The sequence below is a fragment of the Drosophila miranda genome, chromosome 3, assembly GCF_003369915.1.
Source record: "Drosophila miranda strain MSH22 chromosome 3, D.miranda_PacBio2.1, whole genome shotgun sequence".
Classification (NCBI taxonomy): Eukaryota; Metazoa; Arthropoda; class Insecta; order Diptera; family Drosophilidae; genus Drosophila; species Drosophila miranda.
Genome location: NC_046676.1, coordinates 24402877 through 24417860, shown reverse-complemented (window position 1 = coordinate 24417860; position 14984 = coordinate 24402877). Strand labels below are relative to the sequence as shown.

General features: G+C 49.8%; 2 protein-coding genes across 8 annotated transcripts; one reads left to right on the top strand and one right to left on the bottom strand.

Moving 5' to 3' along the window:
* Positions 1-34: 34 nt before the first annotated feature.
* Positions 35-7299, bottom strand: LOC108159977 (ATP-citrate synthase). Of its 5 annotated transcripts, none has more exons than XM_017293666.2 (9): positions 7200-7299; positions 5664-5830; positions 4476-4661; positions 3671-4397; positions 3274-3594; positions 2495-2702; positions 1187-2420; positions 786-1126; positions 35-712 (listed from the first exon to the last, which is right to left on the bottom strand). In XM_017293666.2, the coding sequence occupies exons 2-9, from the start codon at positions 5820-5822 to the stop codon at positions 544-546; spliced, it is 3345 nt and encodes a 1114-aa protein (XP_017149155.1). In that variant the 5' UTR covers positions 5823-5830; positions 7200-7299; the 3' UTR covers positions 35-543. The 5 variants fall into 5 exon arrangements, with proteins under 5 accessions (XP_017149155.1, XP_017149153.1, XP_017149156.1 ...); XM_017293664.2 differs by lacking the exon at positions 7200-7299 and adding an exon at positions 5939-6173; XM_017293667.2 differs by lacking the exon at positions 7200-7299 and adding an exon at positions 5988-6173.
* Positions 7300-12885: 5586 nt separating this feature from the next.
* LOC108158292 (glutamate transporter polyphemus) lies at positions 12886-14838 on the top strand. 3 transcript variants are annotated; one of them, XM_017290528.2, is made up of 7 exons: positions 12887-13054; positions 13114-13179; positions 13257-13407; positions 13477-13956; positions 14012-14190; positions 14238-14410; positions 14472-14838. In XM_017290528.2, exons 1-7 carry the CDS (start codon positions 12996-12998, stop codon positions 14729-14731), a joined length of 1368 nt encoding a protein of 455 aa, XP_017146017.1. In that variant the 5' UTR covers positions 12887-12995; the 3' UTR covers positions 14732-14838. The 3 variants fall into 3 exon arrangements, with proteins under 3 accessions (XP_017146020.1, XP_017146017.1, XP_017146019.1); XM_017290531.2 differs by lacking the exon at positions 14472-14838 and having other exon boundaries at positions 12886-13054; positions 13257-13411; positions 14238-14329; XM_017290530.2 differs by lacking the exons at positions 12887-13054; positions 13114-13179 and having other exon boundaries at positions 13329-13411.
* The last annotated feature ends 146 nt before the right edge of the window (positions 14839-14984 follow it).

Sequence of the window (14984 nt, the reverse complement as noted above, 5' to 3'; positions counted from 1 at the left end):
ACAAAATATTGCATGTTAAAAAGAAGCAACAAAATTGAAGGAATTAAGCTTTTTGCAACAATTTATTCTCTTTTTGTGGCTCCAAGCTAAGGTAAGGTATAAAAAAAATATGAAATAATATTAGGCTGTGATGTTGTTCCACTAATTGAAAACGACCCTGCCCTGCCCCCTGGTGGTTCTTCGAGACACCCATCTATAACAGATTACAAGAAACAACATGGGCTAAATGTTTGATAAATGCCGGCATAGGTGAGAGAAAAGGGACTGGGAGGGAGAAAGAGAGAGAGACGGTCGAAATTATAAGAGATTGTTCCGTCACATCCTACGCGAAGATAACCAGCTAATGGAGTGTGTATGTGTGTGTGTGTTTTTGTGTTGTGACCAACTCCTCCGTTTTTGCTTAACATCGTAAATCTGTGCTTAACTACAACAACTTCCGAATAATATATATATGATATATATATATATATATGTATATATATGTAGGTGTATATAAATATATAACATCAGGGCTAGCTTCTCCGCCACGGGTATGGTATGTTCTTAGTTGTATTGCTCGGGAATGACATAGGAGATGTCGTCCCATGGATGGCGATAGAGACCCTGCTTGAGACGCTTCTGGTCCATATAATGGCCGATGAAACCTATGCTACGGCCCAGCACAAACAGGGAGTTGATGGCACCCACATTGATGTACTCCTGCGCCTCCTCGCTGGAAAATAAAATTTAAGGATTCATAAATTATAGGTACATTCTCATATAGAATATTCTGTCTCGCGTCCTACCTTGTGAAAGATCCACTGTTGCGGAGCATATCAACGAAAGCAGTGGCTATCACACCATCCACATTCAAAATCAAATTCGGCTTCTTGTTGGTAGTGATCTTCTCGACCTCCAGGGCGTATCTGAGCAGCGGACAGGCAGGGAAGTTCTCGAGGACAAATTCCTTGATGATTTTCACACGCACATCGGGATTGTTAATCGACTTGACGCGATGCCCAATGCCCAGTATCAGTTTCCCCTCCTTGCGCATCTTGTTCACAAACTCCATGGGATGCAAATTGGTGTCGTAGGCCTCCGAGAACTGTCTTGCCGAGCCATCCAGGGCACCACCAAACCGATCACCCTGAAAATTAGAATTGTTTAGAAGTCTTTCAGCAAAGGAAACGCATTTTATTCCACATACAATTGTCAGCAGGCCACTGACAACGGAAGACACCAGATCCTTTCCGGCACGGGCACACACAATGGTGTTGTGGGCGCCAGAGACAGCAGGTCCGTGATCGGCCGTCACCATGAGACACATTTCGAAGAACTTGCACACGTACGAGGGCAGACAGCGCTGGAACCAGAGCAGCGAGATGACACCGCCAATGCCCACGTCCTTGCTGAGCACCTCCGAGATGGGCATACCCGCGTAGATCAGCTCCTGGCCACGCTCATCGCAAATCGAGGTCATGAACGACGCTGGCTTGCGGATGAGACCCAGCTCGCGGGCCCACGAGTAGTCCATGGGCACGGTCGGTGGCGGCACCTCCTCCTTGGGCACCACTCGGCCCGTCTTCACCAGCTCACTGTACACGTGATGGATGAGCTCGCCGAGCGTGTCGAAGGAGTCTGGGACATAGGCACGTGCCTCCCGTAGAGCCTTGTTCTTGGCCGTGGCCGTTTCGCGGTCCGAGTTGGCGCAGGATCCGGCGTGTCCGAACTGTACCTCAGAGGTGAACATGCTGGCACAGGTGCCGATGCACCAGGCCACCAGTGGCTTGGTGATGCGTCCGTCCTGGAGAGCGGCGCACACATCGTACTCCTCGGTGCCGCCCACCTCGCCCAAAAGCACAATCAGCTTGGTCTCCGGATCGCCCTGGTAGCGCATTATGTGGTCCATGAACGTGGATCCTGGGTACCGATCGCCGCCAATGGCAATGCCCTCGATCACACCGTCGGTGGCCTTCGATATGATGTTGTTCAGCTCGTTGGACATGCCGCCGGAGCGAGAGACATAGGCCACGCTGCCCGGACGATAAAGTTTCGAGTGGAGAATGTTGTCCAGCATGCCGCCAGTGTTGCCGATCTTGAAGCAGCCTGGCTTAACGCCGCCCACTGTGGCGGGTCCGATTATGGCCACACCCTTCTTGTCGGCCTCAAGGATCAGTTTGCGTGTCATGTTCTCGGGTATGCCCTCGGCAATGATGGCAACGGTGCGTATCTGGGGGAACTCCAGCACCTCCAGCGTCGACTCGTAGGCACTGCGCAGGGAGGCAAAGCTCACCAAGACATCGACCTCCTTGTTCTTGTGGATGGCGTCGGACATCTTCTTGTAGACGGGAATGAGGATCTCCTTGTGGCCCCAATAGTATTTCTGCTTGTGATCGCCGGTGAATGGATATACCATTGCCACCACAGAGGGTTCTTCGCGTCTGCAGGGAGAACATATACGTTAAAGAGGGAGCTTCACTTAGGGTTATATATTCTGAATATTCTGAATGCTTGCCTGCAGATAAAATCAAAGTCAAGCATCGACTGCACCGCACGCTGCTGCATGCCCCACACAATCGCCTTGGTGGTGTTGGAGAAGAACTTTCGAGTTAGGCTCGAGCCATTGCGATGCCCGCTGGCACTGCTGGCACTGCTGCCATTGTCCGCCTCATCTGCTGAGATAGGTGGTAGTTTAATCGATTTAGCTGCGGTCGAGCTCAGGGCTTTTTGATTTTTGATCCCAGAATGAAGTCGAGTCGAGTCGAGAGTTCGATTATAATGATGATATGGAGGAGGAGTAGAGAGCGAGATCAAACCAGTATACAAGATACACAAATAACGGAAACATATACAAATACGATACAGATACAGATACAGATACAGATACGATATATACGATATACAAACACGGGGTGTATGAGGATTCACGGTGCAGTTTCGGGTTGATTGGCCAAACGAGCATTTCAAATTGGTTTTTGATTTTTTGATCGAGGTTTATGTGGATTGTTATTTTTGTTTGTTTTTTATGTGATGACAATATTTGTTGTTGTCGGTTGTCGAGGGCGAGAGCGATCAATGCAAATACATACAAAATACAGAGAGAATAAAAAGAGAGAGAGAGAGAGATCAGATAAGTGCAGGACAATCAATGCAATCGATGCCACAGCAAGGATACAAACGATTAAAAATACGATTACTGCTAGAATGGATTAGTGATCTCCTTTGGGGTACACACACACCATACAACAGATTTCACGTTCAGATGCCATTCTAATTCCATTCCATTTCACTTACCGGAGCCCAGGGCCTCGCTGCTGGCATCGCTGGCCGCCTTGAGATCAGCCTGCGCCTGCTGGCCGCCAGGAAGCAGGAAATTGGCGGTGGAGAACTCCACACTGGCCACCTTCGGGATGGGCCGCTTGCCCAGGGCCATTCCGCAAATGGAAGTCATGTGTGTTTCGGGCCCAAACACGTGCAGCGGTATGCCCAAGGTGCCGCCAAAGTCACGCATGCGGCGCAGACCCTCCTGATAGTTGGGCCCAGCGCGGCGCACAAAGATCGAGACATTGTGCTCGACCAGCTTTGGCTGGAACTCACGCAGGGCCGTGATGATGCCTGGGATGAGGAATGAGTACAATATTGATCGATGGCTGATAAGATATATATGTATATGTATATAGGTATATATCACCTTGGAAGGTCGCGGCAACGTTTGTGAAGTTGGCAATGCCACCGCCGGTTATCAGCACCTTGCCATCGGGGTGCTTGGGCGAGGAGGTCATCAGGTTGAGTATGGTCTTGGCGTACTCGTACGTCTGCTGCTCGGAGGGGGCACCGCTGTACTCGCCATAGTTTGCCAGCTCTGAGGCGCCGCCCAGATCGCAAATGGTGTCCGAATAGATCACGCTGGCACCGCCGCCCGCCACCATCGTCCAGATGCGACCATTCCGATTCAGAATCGTGAGCTTGAGCGAGGCCCCGCTCTTGGCATCCAAATCGGCGATGTAGGCCTCCTCGGGATAGGCATCGCGGCCAAATGGTGGCGGATAATCGATCTCTCCCCACTTGGGACGGCAGATAAAGTCAGCCGTCGAGTCCAGCTTGGCGGCCAGGTCCAGTATGTACAGATTGTCGGCCGTCACCACCAGGGGATTGATCTCCAGATATGTGAAGTACAAGTCCACGAATGTCGCATACAAGGCGCCAATGAATTTGGCAATGCGCTCCCTCTGGCTGGCATCCTTGACCTCCTTGAGCAGCTTGCTCTTGACATCGGCCAGCGAGAGGTCGCTGTTCACTGGGACATCCAGCTTCACGGCCTTGGCATCCACATCGCCAATGTCCACGCCGCCCTGATGATAGAACAGAATCGTGTCCGCCGATCGATGGGAATAGATGCACACGTACATTTCCTCCGCCTGGGACAAAGCAGAAAACAGTTAAGGGGTCGGATTCGACTCAATTGAGATTGAAAAAGAGTGTGGTGTGGCACTCACGTCGGTGTGTGGCAGAAAGGGTTCGATGATGAAGTTCCGCAGCTTGCCCACGGCATTGCCGATCTTCTGATCCTTGTTGATGCGCTCGCCAATCCATTGTTTCACCTGCTCAAAGCTCTTCTTCACGCCAATCAGTCCCAGTTTGCCGCGACGCTTGATCAACTGATCGGGCTTGACCACCAGCGGCTGCAACAAAGGAGAGCATCCCCAAAATCGAAATGTTAATTAAACTGTTGATAAGATACGAGTGCGAGTATAATAATAGCCAATAAATCATTGAACTTGAACGGACAGCGAGAGAAGCCGGTTTCTCAGCAACTCAGCAACTCAGCAACTGTGTGTGTGTGTGTGTGTGTGAATGTGTGTGGAGCCAGATCAGGCGATAGCGAGCGAGCGTCCCCAAGGGTCAGGCCGGGCACACAGCCAGCGCCTCGTCATTGACAATGACAATCCCCGGGTACACTATACGCGAAAACACAGATGTTGTCGGAGATGCCTATTAGAAAATCGTACGAGTGTAAATTGAGCAAATGTCATCCGCGTCGTCAGGCAACACGAAATCGTAGTGCAAGACAGAACTTTCAAAAAGAATAAGTGTTTACTTTCGGAAGAAGCCGGGGAGCATCGTCAGCGCTTTTTGTGTTTTTGCCCTTCCGCAAACAATAAAAACATCACGCGACATTTGGAAGATTTCAGATTTCTCGCTTTCAATGACCGATAAAACGCGAGTGAATTTCCGCTACGAATCTACAAGATTGAGTAATTCTATTGTGAGCAGCAGTAGCACTTATCGTGCTCCCCAGCTCTCAGGCGACGACCACGCCACACGACCTCTAGCTATAGCTATAGCCAATAGTGTTCAATAATCATGCACGCCGATAAACAAACGCCACACGAAAAAACCGCGCAGCCAATCCGCCCTTCTATCAGAATCACTCGGTCGCCTGGCGCTCGCAACATGCTGCTTATCAGGTGGAGGCCAGCGCCGGCTTAGTCATCCGGGGATGGCGTGCAGAGATCCCGCCGTCCCCACGTTCGCCTGTCCCCCGCTTTTGCGGGGTCAAGTTCAATGACAACGTCGAATGTTTGTGGCCGACGCTGGCCTAATTAACGGTTGCTGCTGCTGCTGCTTCTTCTGCTGCTACTGCTGATTAGGGATCCGTTAGGCTATTTTTAAATGGAACTCACCGTGGTCAGCAACCAGGGCTGATCGACACTCAGCTTGGACCAGTCTGTGTCGGCATTGACTGTGGCAAAGCGACAAGTGGCCGCGCCTGCGCCATGGGCATTGAGGTGACGGTTAAGGATATCCTTGCCAGTGGCTTCAGTGATTGCTTTCGCCGACATCCCAGATGCTGTCAAGGGCAGAAAGAGAGAAACATAGGATATAGAGGCATGGCATTAGCATGGATCGGAATTCAATGGCAAATATGGACCCCACCCCACCCCGTGTCGTGCCGTACCGTTTGACTTTTGTCTGTACTTTCAAACTTTGATTTTACAAGTATTTACTTAGAATTGATTAGAGACGGAGCCGCCCGTTAGAGTGTTTGTGTGTGAGTGTGCAAGTGCAATAGGTATTTCTGACGGTGTGTGTGTACGGTGCGAGTGTTGGTGTCCGGTGTTTTATTTCTGGAATCGAATCACTTGGAAACCTGTGTGTCTGTCAACCTGCACGATGTCGAGTTTGGAAGTAAACTGAAATCAAAAATGCGCAAGCACCAGCCACGAAAGGGAAACAAAAGCTAAGCAACAGGGCAGGCAGCGTCAGCGTCAGCGCCTGCCTTCGTGCGACGACTTAAGCGCGAGCGCGAGCGCGAGCGCGAGCACAAGCTCTTCGGGTGCCTCGCCGTCTTTGGAAGATTGGTAGATTTAAGAGCGACAGACAACGGGGCCTTACGTTAGTCCCCAAGAATAAGCCTCTCTCCAGATTAAGGGGGAGGCTGGCACTGGGCTATGCACTACCTGGACAGTGGTCCACAGTCTTTCACTTGTCAAACAAGTGGTTGGGCTGTGATGAACCGGTTATCGAAGGGCAGCAGCTGCCTGCCAGCTTAACTTTCTCCCAAAATTTCTTCAAACTAAATGATGTGAGGAGTCGAGGGCGAAACGGTACCCTGTGGTACTGTGGCTGGTCTAGCTAGTGGAGCTTTGAATCTAATTTGAAAAGCACACACATTTTAAGCAGCCACTGACATTGGCCCCCTCCGCGTCCCCCTCCCTTCTTCTTTTTCGCCTCGTCAGGTAATGACTTTGCAATATGCCCGCTGTATACATACATATATAGTACATGTTATAGTATCTATCTGCCTAATTTACATCAGGTAACGAAGTTCACTGCGCAGCGGTGCGTTCCGTTCCTATTTCTGACGCGTATGGCAATCTGCCGCGGTTTTTAGCGAAACCGAATTTAGTAAGAGGTGAAAGTGGGCAAAATCAATACAGCAGCAGTTGCATCACAGGCCATGAGGTCAGCTTTGCTTTAATCTAACGTTGCAAGTGCTCGCTTTAGTATTTCAGTATTAAATTCTCAAGCATCTGCATAGCTATGCACATAAATTTCTGCAAGATTCAATGTGAGTGCGTGCCCGCCCGATGTGTGTACATTTGCGAGATCTACATACGTCACTCTGGTTACCCATGTTTTACTTTCAAATAGCACTTGCAGTGTGTTAATAACTGCCGATTTAGCAGTCCCGGATTATTCTGATGGGGTATACTCACTATAGTTATAGCAACTTCGCGTATATTAGTTAGCAATTTACACGTAAACCAAAAATCGCCAACTTTCTTTTTCGTTTTTGTTTTTTTTTTGTTTTACCAGTGTGACCGCGGACTTTATACTACATATACTACATGTTCGTTTCTACATGATTTACATTTTGCTCAAGTAATTACATCGCAACTACTCGGTAACTACACATTTGCTACATATTGGGAGGGAAAATAGGGTATGCACACCGCCCACCGGACCAACCGCCCAAAAAAAGAAACGCATGCAAGGTAAAGTCCACCCCTTTTGCCATCACCCGCGAGGTGGGGTTCGGACGAGCCTTGCTATTTGCCTTGGCTTGGCTGTTTTTGCTTGTCCCTACCCTACCTTTTATAGGCGATTCCATATCACGACTCATTTCTTCGTTGCAGTAGAGAGCAGCAGTATGACCGTCTAACCCTCAGAAATACAGCAAATATACCGTAAGTATACTGACGAATTATTCAAGCTCCATCAAATTCGTCTTTTTTGATATTCGGTTCAATATTACTAGCTGGATAGAACGCTCAGCCACTTTCACATAATTTTATCCGATTAGTGAATCAATTTTCTACTTGACTGGCCTATTTTAAATACTGCTGCAGCGATTGCTTTGATTTTCTTATGTATGTGTATGTGTCTCGAATACCGATAAACAAACGGACATAGCCCTCTTAGCCCCCTGTATTAAAACAGGTGACATGATCGGAAATTTGCTATGGTTTTGTATATACGCGGATATGCCTTATAGGCGCCATCTGTTGATAGCTGCATGAACTAATTATTCTCATAGATGCATTTCGGTATTTTTATTTATTATGGGATAATTGGCAATAGATTTCGGCGGCTACACACTTTATTTTGAAAATAACAATATTAGATGCGACAACTATACATTTGTATAGAACTAAGTAACTCGCACATACTCATACATAATTATACCTAAACACAAAAATTCTTGGAGCAACTAACGACCAAAACCTGAGGGTGTTTTTTATTTAAACATCTTCCAATTCGTCGACGAATAGCAGCTCCTCCGATCCGCCCCCTACAAAGAAACGTATGCGAGCGTACGATTTTTCCATGTGTTTTGTTTATAAATCACTTCGTCATCACTTCATTAGCAAACAACTTAGTTGGCTTTCAAGAGAGACTAGGAGGAACTTTAATCAAGAATCGTCTTTCTTATAGGAGAAAATAGTAAAGAAAGAAGTAAAAAGTGAGCAAAAAATACCCAAAAATATCACTTTTGCCCATTTTAATAGGTTTTCAGATCATTGATGAACTATCTAATGTTCTGAAACTCAACCGTCAGCTCAACTCCGTCAGTGCTATGCTGGGAAAGATTAGGCCGGTTCTCGGATACATATTCACTTAAGTCAAGCAGCTGTTTGCAAACCTGAAACATTGTAGTGTAGAAAACGATTAAGGGAGTACCATTTGATGCTTCTTCAAAACTGTCTGTACAAGGATGTGCCGCGGCAGTCCCTGAAGGACAGTGTCGCGCCTTGCCTCGTATTCCTCGCCACAAACTATACACTGTACCGACATATGTTATGGCACTGTTAAATTCAAATGTAAACGAGAAATTTCGCGCCTAACTGCACCTAAATCTGTGTGAGTTAGCTTTTGTCAGTGAGCTAAAATGCGCGCGAACTTTTAAACTCGCTCTTAACGTATTTATTTTATAGGTTATTTGTATCTCCGCTATTCATTGTCAGTTTCGTTCCCAGGATTAATAGAAATTCTGTGTACGCTCACGTTTCGTGACCGCATAATGTACTCAACCTTTTGCTCTTTCTAATATTCTACGTGTAGCTTTCAATTACGCTCCAGACAGGCGACACATACCCCGGCAGAAGACCAGAAAATAATATGCGAAGGGACCTGCTGGTCTTATCCTTTGTTTTTGCGTGCCTCTCGCTAAAAATGCTGTTAATATTTTTCCCGTTCGCTGGAAGGAGCAAAGAGGGAGAGTTGAGCCGGGGTGTGCAATTATTTGAAACATCATCGTGTATGACTTTCGCATTGGCACTTGGAGGCGGAGGCAGAGGCAGAGGCAGAGGACACGACACACGTTGGAGACGCACCAACGTCAATGACTGACAGTTTATTTAATAGAAAATTCGCCTAGTGGTGTGTGCGCGTTGCGTTTGTTTTCCAAATAGTTCCCCCCCCCCCCCACACACACACACACACACAACACGCTCTAGCAGCAGTGACAAATTGTGTGGAAAATATGCATAATATAATAAATGAAGCCATGCCACGCCACGCCACGCGCTGTGAAATGTGAACTTTTCCAGTTCTTAAAAGCAAGAAAGGACGTATGGAGCTGTCAGTATTCAATTTCAATACTTTGGCTTATTATACAGAACAAATAATATGCATTCTTATAAATAGAAATCATAGTTAACCGTGCATATACGGTTAATATACACATGCATACATGTATGTATGTACATATGTATGGATGTCTGTAGGCAATCCGAACCGATAGCGAGGGCGAATTCGCGCCCAGGCGAATTCCTCATCATCACAGCAGAGAAAGAGCGCACAATTGAGAGCGCAAAGCTAGAACGAGCGAGGGCGAATTATTTGGAGCACGAAGCAGATCGGCGAGGTGAGCTGCAAAACAGAAGCCGAGCTAGGGCGAATTCGCTCCCAGGCGAATAAACGCAGCGAGGCCGCAAGAGATGGAGAGTCTGAGTGATCAAAGCGAAACCAGAAGACGAACGTAGCGACGAGCAATTTAAGTCTCTTATGGGACTATATTTTGTATTTAATAAACAAAACCGCCACACACAATTCTCTGCTCTACTCTACTCTAGTAACCCAAACATTCTAGCAATTTAATTATTTGTTTATTTATTTCCCAACCCAATCTGCACCAATTAACTTTCTCGATTATCAATTACCGATAATTCAATTGAAGTGCACTTTTAGCTAGAATATTGTGTTTTCTTTTCGCGATGAAAAAATGTAAGTGCCCTGCACTGGATGTGTTCCATGGCCTCGCTCCATATGGAGCTCCAGAGAGCTCCAAACCGCATTAATTTCGTGCCGTGCGGCTACGCAGAAACAAAATCAGAAAAATCTGGAAAAGGACGAGACGGACTCAAAACGGCGGAAGAAGCAGCGCAGGAAGCGGGGAAAAAAAATGAGAAATGGGAATCTAATAAAAATCCACTTTGTGCAAGTATGAAAAATGAACGATGAATTTCATTATAAATGCAAAAATACATAGCAGGCACTGGTCGGGGCGCGGCTGGGGGGGGGAGTGGTGCGGTGGCGTTGCTGGACATAGACAGGCGGCTTCAGTAAATCTGATCAAAATCATTGATGCGCACAGAATGGGGAAGCACGCGGTGCATGCCACAGTACGGTGCGGTGCGGTACGAGGAAGGGGCATTGCCAGGATGCACCAGCAGGAGCAACTGCAGCGGAACGTGGCGCACTTGCAAAGTTTTTTGCAGCCCCCCCCCCCACCCCGCCTGCCCCGCCTGCCACGCTTTGTGTCGCTAAGCTGTTGATAACATTTGATGATGACGACGACGCTGCTGGGATAACCGCAGTGATAATGTTTGGGATGCCGTGCCAGGTGAACGCCAATTGCCAAGGACAAAAGCCAGCACATCCTGCTCGTCGTGCTCGTCCTGCTCGTCCTGCGTGCGTGCGCAGCATTGGGAAAATTTGCGTTGAAATGGAATTTATTTTTGGCTTAGAGACGGATGATGAGCCCCGGAATAATAGTGGAGGAGCAGCTCCGGCAGGCAGACGAGCACCGCAAGGAATTTATAATTATTTGCAGGATGACTTTCTGGTCTGGTCTGGTCTGGCATGGTCTGGTCTGGTCTGGCCTTGTTCTAGTCTCCTGTCTGGCCAATGACATTGGGCTAAGCAAATTAGTCTGTGCTCTGAAAGAGTCTGTGCAAAAACGGCATGTGAATAATTATATTCGATGGGGATATGACGATTCAGCGGCTCTGTGGCGTATCCCTGCTGCAATCCTCCCGCTCTGCTGCTGTGTGAATCCCCTTAGTTCTGTGCAACATCTTGAATGCTTTCAGTTTGGGGTCTGGTCCCTCGCGCCTTTTGCACAAAGCAAATCAACTGTAGTTCAGGTTAGACTTTTTTATCTCAGAGCTGCAATCTGCCGTTAGCAATCGCCCCCTCCAGGCCCCCTCGAGGCTTCCGCCAATGCCATGCAATTATTTGTATAGGAATTTAAATTGAATGTCAGTCTGTTTGTTTCCCTAACATACACACCCGGACAGACACAAAGACTCTCTCACCCTGGCATACTTCCATACTCTATACTTCCACACACACACACGCATTTGGTGACAGTTTAAGGAACATGTGGAGGCAGTCCAAAGAAGGACTCAGCCAGGAGCCAGGACTAGGTCTGGGACTGGGACCCAGCATTGTCGCGCTGCACATAAGCAGTTCTTGGGGATCCTTCCTTGCTTCCTTCCGTCCTTGTCTGCTGTAAAATTCCAAATTTGTTTTATTTGATTTCTGCTGCTGCGCTGCCGCCGCTCGTTTTCTTTTCCAGTAGTAACTGCTGCTCCTGCCACTGCCACTGCCACTGCCACTGCCACTGCTGCATATTTCCCTTTATGCAAAATATATGCTATAAATGCCACGCCTCCCCAGCATCGCCCCAGCAGTGCCCCAGCAGTGCCCCAGCAGTGCGCTGTGCGCCGTGCGCCTTTATTTGAATATCGTGTCACATGTCGCACGCAGTTAGGTGCCGTCTCCGACTCCGTCTCCGACTCCGCCCCCACAGGCATTCATTCCCCTTCCCCATCCTCGCTCTGTCGTTGTTATTGTAATTGTTGTAAATGTCGCCCAGCGACAATATCACATTTGCATATTTCTCTGCCAAACACTCCGCACCCCCCATGCCCCCCCGCCCCCACACCTCCCCTCTCGCATCCTGGCGCTGTGTGCATTTTTACTTAATTTTATTTGTATTGGATTTGCGCCGATGTCTTTGCCTGACATTCGGCGACTGCCGTCAGCGCGTGTTCCCGGCTTTGGCTTTGGCTTTGGGCTTTGGCTATGGGGCTGCACTACGCGCTTTCGGAATTCTGCACAATTTGCACAATAAATTTTAATTCAATTTACTGTTAAGTTCGCACACACACGCACACACGCACACACAGACAGACAGACACAACGCGGAAATGCACATTCGGGCTTGGCAATCGTCCACTGGGGAGCTGGAAACGCAATGGAGACAGTGGAGCCTGGCTAAGGGCGAAGGTGGGGACTGGGAAACTAGACTGTGGCAGTCAGTTGGGTCCTCTCAAGACTCATTTATTGCAGAGTAGGTAGGGTACAGGGCTACAGATCACTCTGACCTTAGAGATGCGGCTTTCAGGGCTTCGTTGGCCTGTCCCTGCCCCTGCCCCTGCCCCTGCCCTCGCTCCTTGCTCCGGCCGTTAGTTGGGGCAGTTTATGCCCTGCAGCGCCCCAAGGCAGGCCATAAGTTGCACTTATTACGATAATGGCCGCGCATGTGCAGCCATTTTGATTGTGCCGCAGTGCCGGCCATTTCCGGCCATTTCCGGCCATTTCCGGCGCCGGCTCTGATTCGTTCTAAGTGAATTGAATGTGTGCGCAGCTGCCGGCAGTTGCAGGGAATCGACTCAACTAATTTGAAATTGCTGTCAAAAGGGCGAGACACTTTTTCGTTTTCCCTTTGCTTGGCTTTGGTCCTTCTCTCTCCGTTGCCTTTCCTTTCGAAGTTCTCTCGGGGAATGGAGCCCAGGCCAAGGCCGGACCAGGCGGAGCCCACGGAACAGGCTTTAACCGAAATGTGAGTGTTTTTGGGGCTCCAGAGGTTCCTGGATTCCTTCAAACTTGTCCTCCCTGCAGTCGCTCCAGGTCGTCGTTCTTCATCTACAATCCGTACGAGAAGCGAACCGTGGAGGTGCCGCTGACGTGAGTTGCCCTTTGCCCTTTGCCCTTTGCTGTCCCCTTCCCCTCGCTGAATCCGTTCGTTGAATCCACTTCCCCAGCAACTGTGATGCCGTCATATCCCTGCTGAAGTGCGTGATTGGCACCGGAATCCTGGCCATGCCGCTGGCATTCCGCCACTCGGGCGTTCTGGCGGGCGTCCTCTTTTCGGTCCTGCTGATGATCCTGCTGACGTACTCCATCCATTTGCTGGTCTGTAAGTGGCTGTGGACAGCCCCCCGCCCCCATTTCTAATTGGTTTCCGGTCTCTTCCGCGGACAGATCGCCGGCATGACCGAGTGCTGTCGCAGGCGCCGAGTGCCGCAGGTGTCCATGCCGGAGGCCGTGCAGATTGCCTACGAGCTGGGGCCCAAGTGGGTGCACCGCTTCGGCCGCGCCGCCGGCCTCCTCACCACCTGTGTCCTCGTCTTCGGCCAGTTCGGGCTGTGCACCGTCTACCTGGTGTTCGTGGCGAAGAACTTCAAGGAGATCGGCGACTTCTACGGCGGCAAGTACAACGAGCGCTACTACGTCCTGGGCGCGTGCCTGCTCCTGCTGCCCCTCTTCCTGATACGGCGTCTCAAGTACCTGGTGCCCCTCAACTTGGTGTCCAACTTCCTGCTCTACGGGGGCTTTGCCTTCATCATGTACTACCTCTTCAGCGGGCTGCCCGATCCCCGCGAGCGCCAGTTGACCACATGCCCCAGCGAGTGGCTGGTCTTCTTCGGCATCGCCTCCTTCTCCCTGACAGCCGTGGGTTCGGTGAGTTCCCCTTTTTCCCCCGCATCGGGGCTGCTACTGATCCTCTTCTCCATAGATGCTCGTTGTGGAGGCGAACATGGCCCAGCCCCAGAGCTATCTGGGGATGTTCGGTGTTCTGAATGTCTCCGTCTTCTTCATCCTCCTCTCCAACATATTCTTCGGCATCATGGGCTATTGGCGGTTCGGCGAGATGGTGGAGGCCAGCATAACCCTGAATATTCCGCAGAATGAAATGTAAGAATGGTCCCGACTTTCGCTCACTCTCGCTCTCCCTTTCGCAGTCTTTCGCAGCTGATCAAAGTCTTCATTGCCACGGGGATCTTCTTGAGCTATCCCCTCAACGGCTTCGTGGTGATCACGGTGATCTTCAGCGACTACAGTGAAGCCACAGAGAAGGGGAAGTACCACACTCTCCTGGAGTATGCGGTGCGCGTCAGCTTTCTGCTCCTCACAGGTCGGCATCGCTGCTCCAGCCACTGCCCTGAGGGCCACTCACAGCTCCTTCTTCCGCGCAGGTCTGGTGGCTGTGGGCGTGCCCAATCTGGCCGCCCTCACCGAGCTGGAGGGCGCCTTCTCTCTGAGCAATCTGAACCTGCTCTGTCCGGCCCTGATAGACATCTTCCTCAACTACGACGTCGGCTACGGGCGTCTGAGGTGGAAGCTGGTCCGCGACCTCCTGCTCATCGTCGTGGGACTCGTCTTTGGGATTGTGGGCTGCACGATGGCCATGAAGCAGTTGGTGGACGACTTCCGGACGACGCTGCAACACATGTAGCTTCCATCGGCATCGGCTCCTGCTTTTATCATTGCTGTTTTCCCCCCTCTCCTCTTTCTTTTTGCAATAAAATCGTCTTTTCCAGGAGGTCCTCTGGTGCTGCATTTAAGAACCAAATATTTGACTGGATTTCGAGCTGGTTGGCGGCGGCGGTGGCGGCGGTGGCGGTGGCTCCTTTTAATTAATTGCCAGCCAAGTGTTTGCCGGCTGCCGGCTGAAGGCTGCCGGCTTATCCCCCATTAAGTCGGTTGTC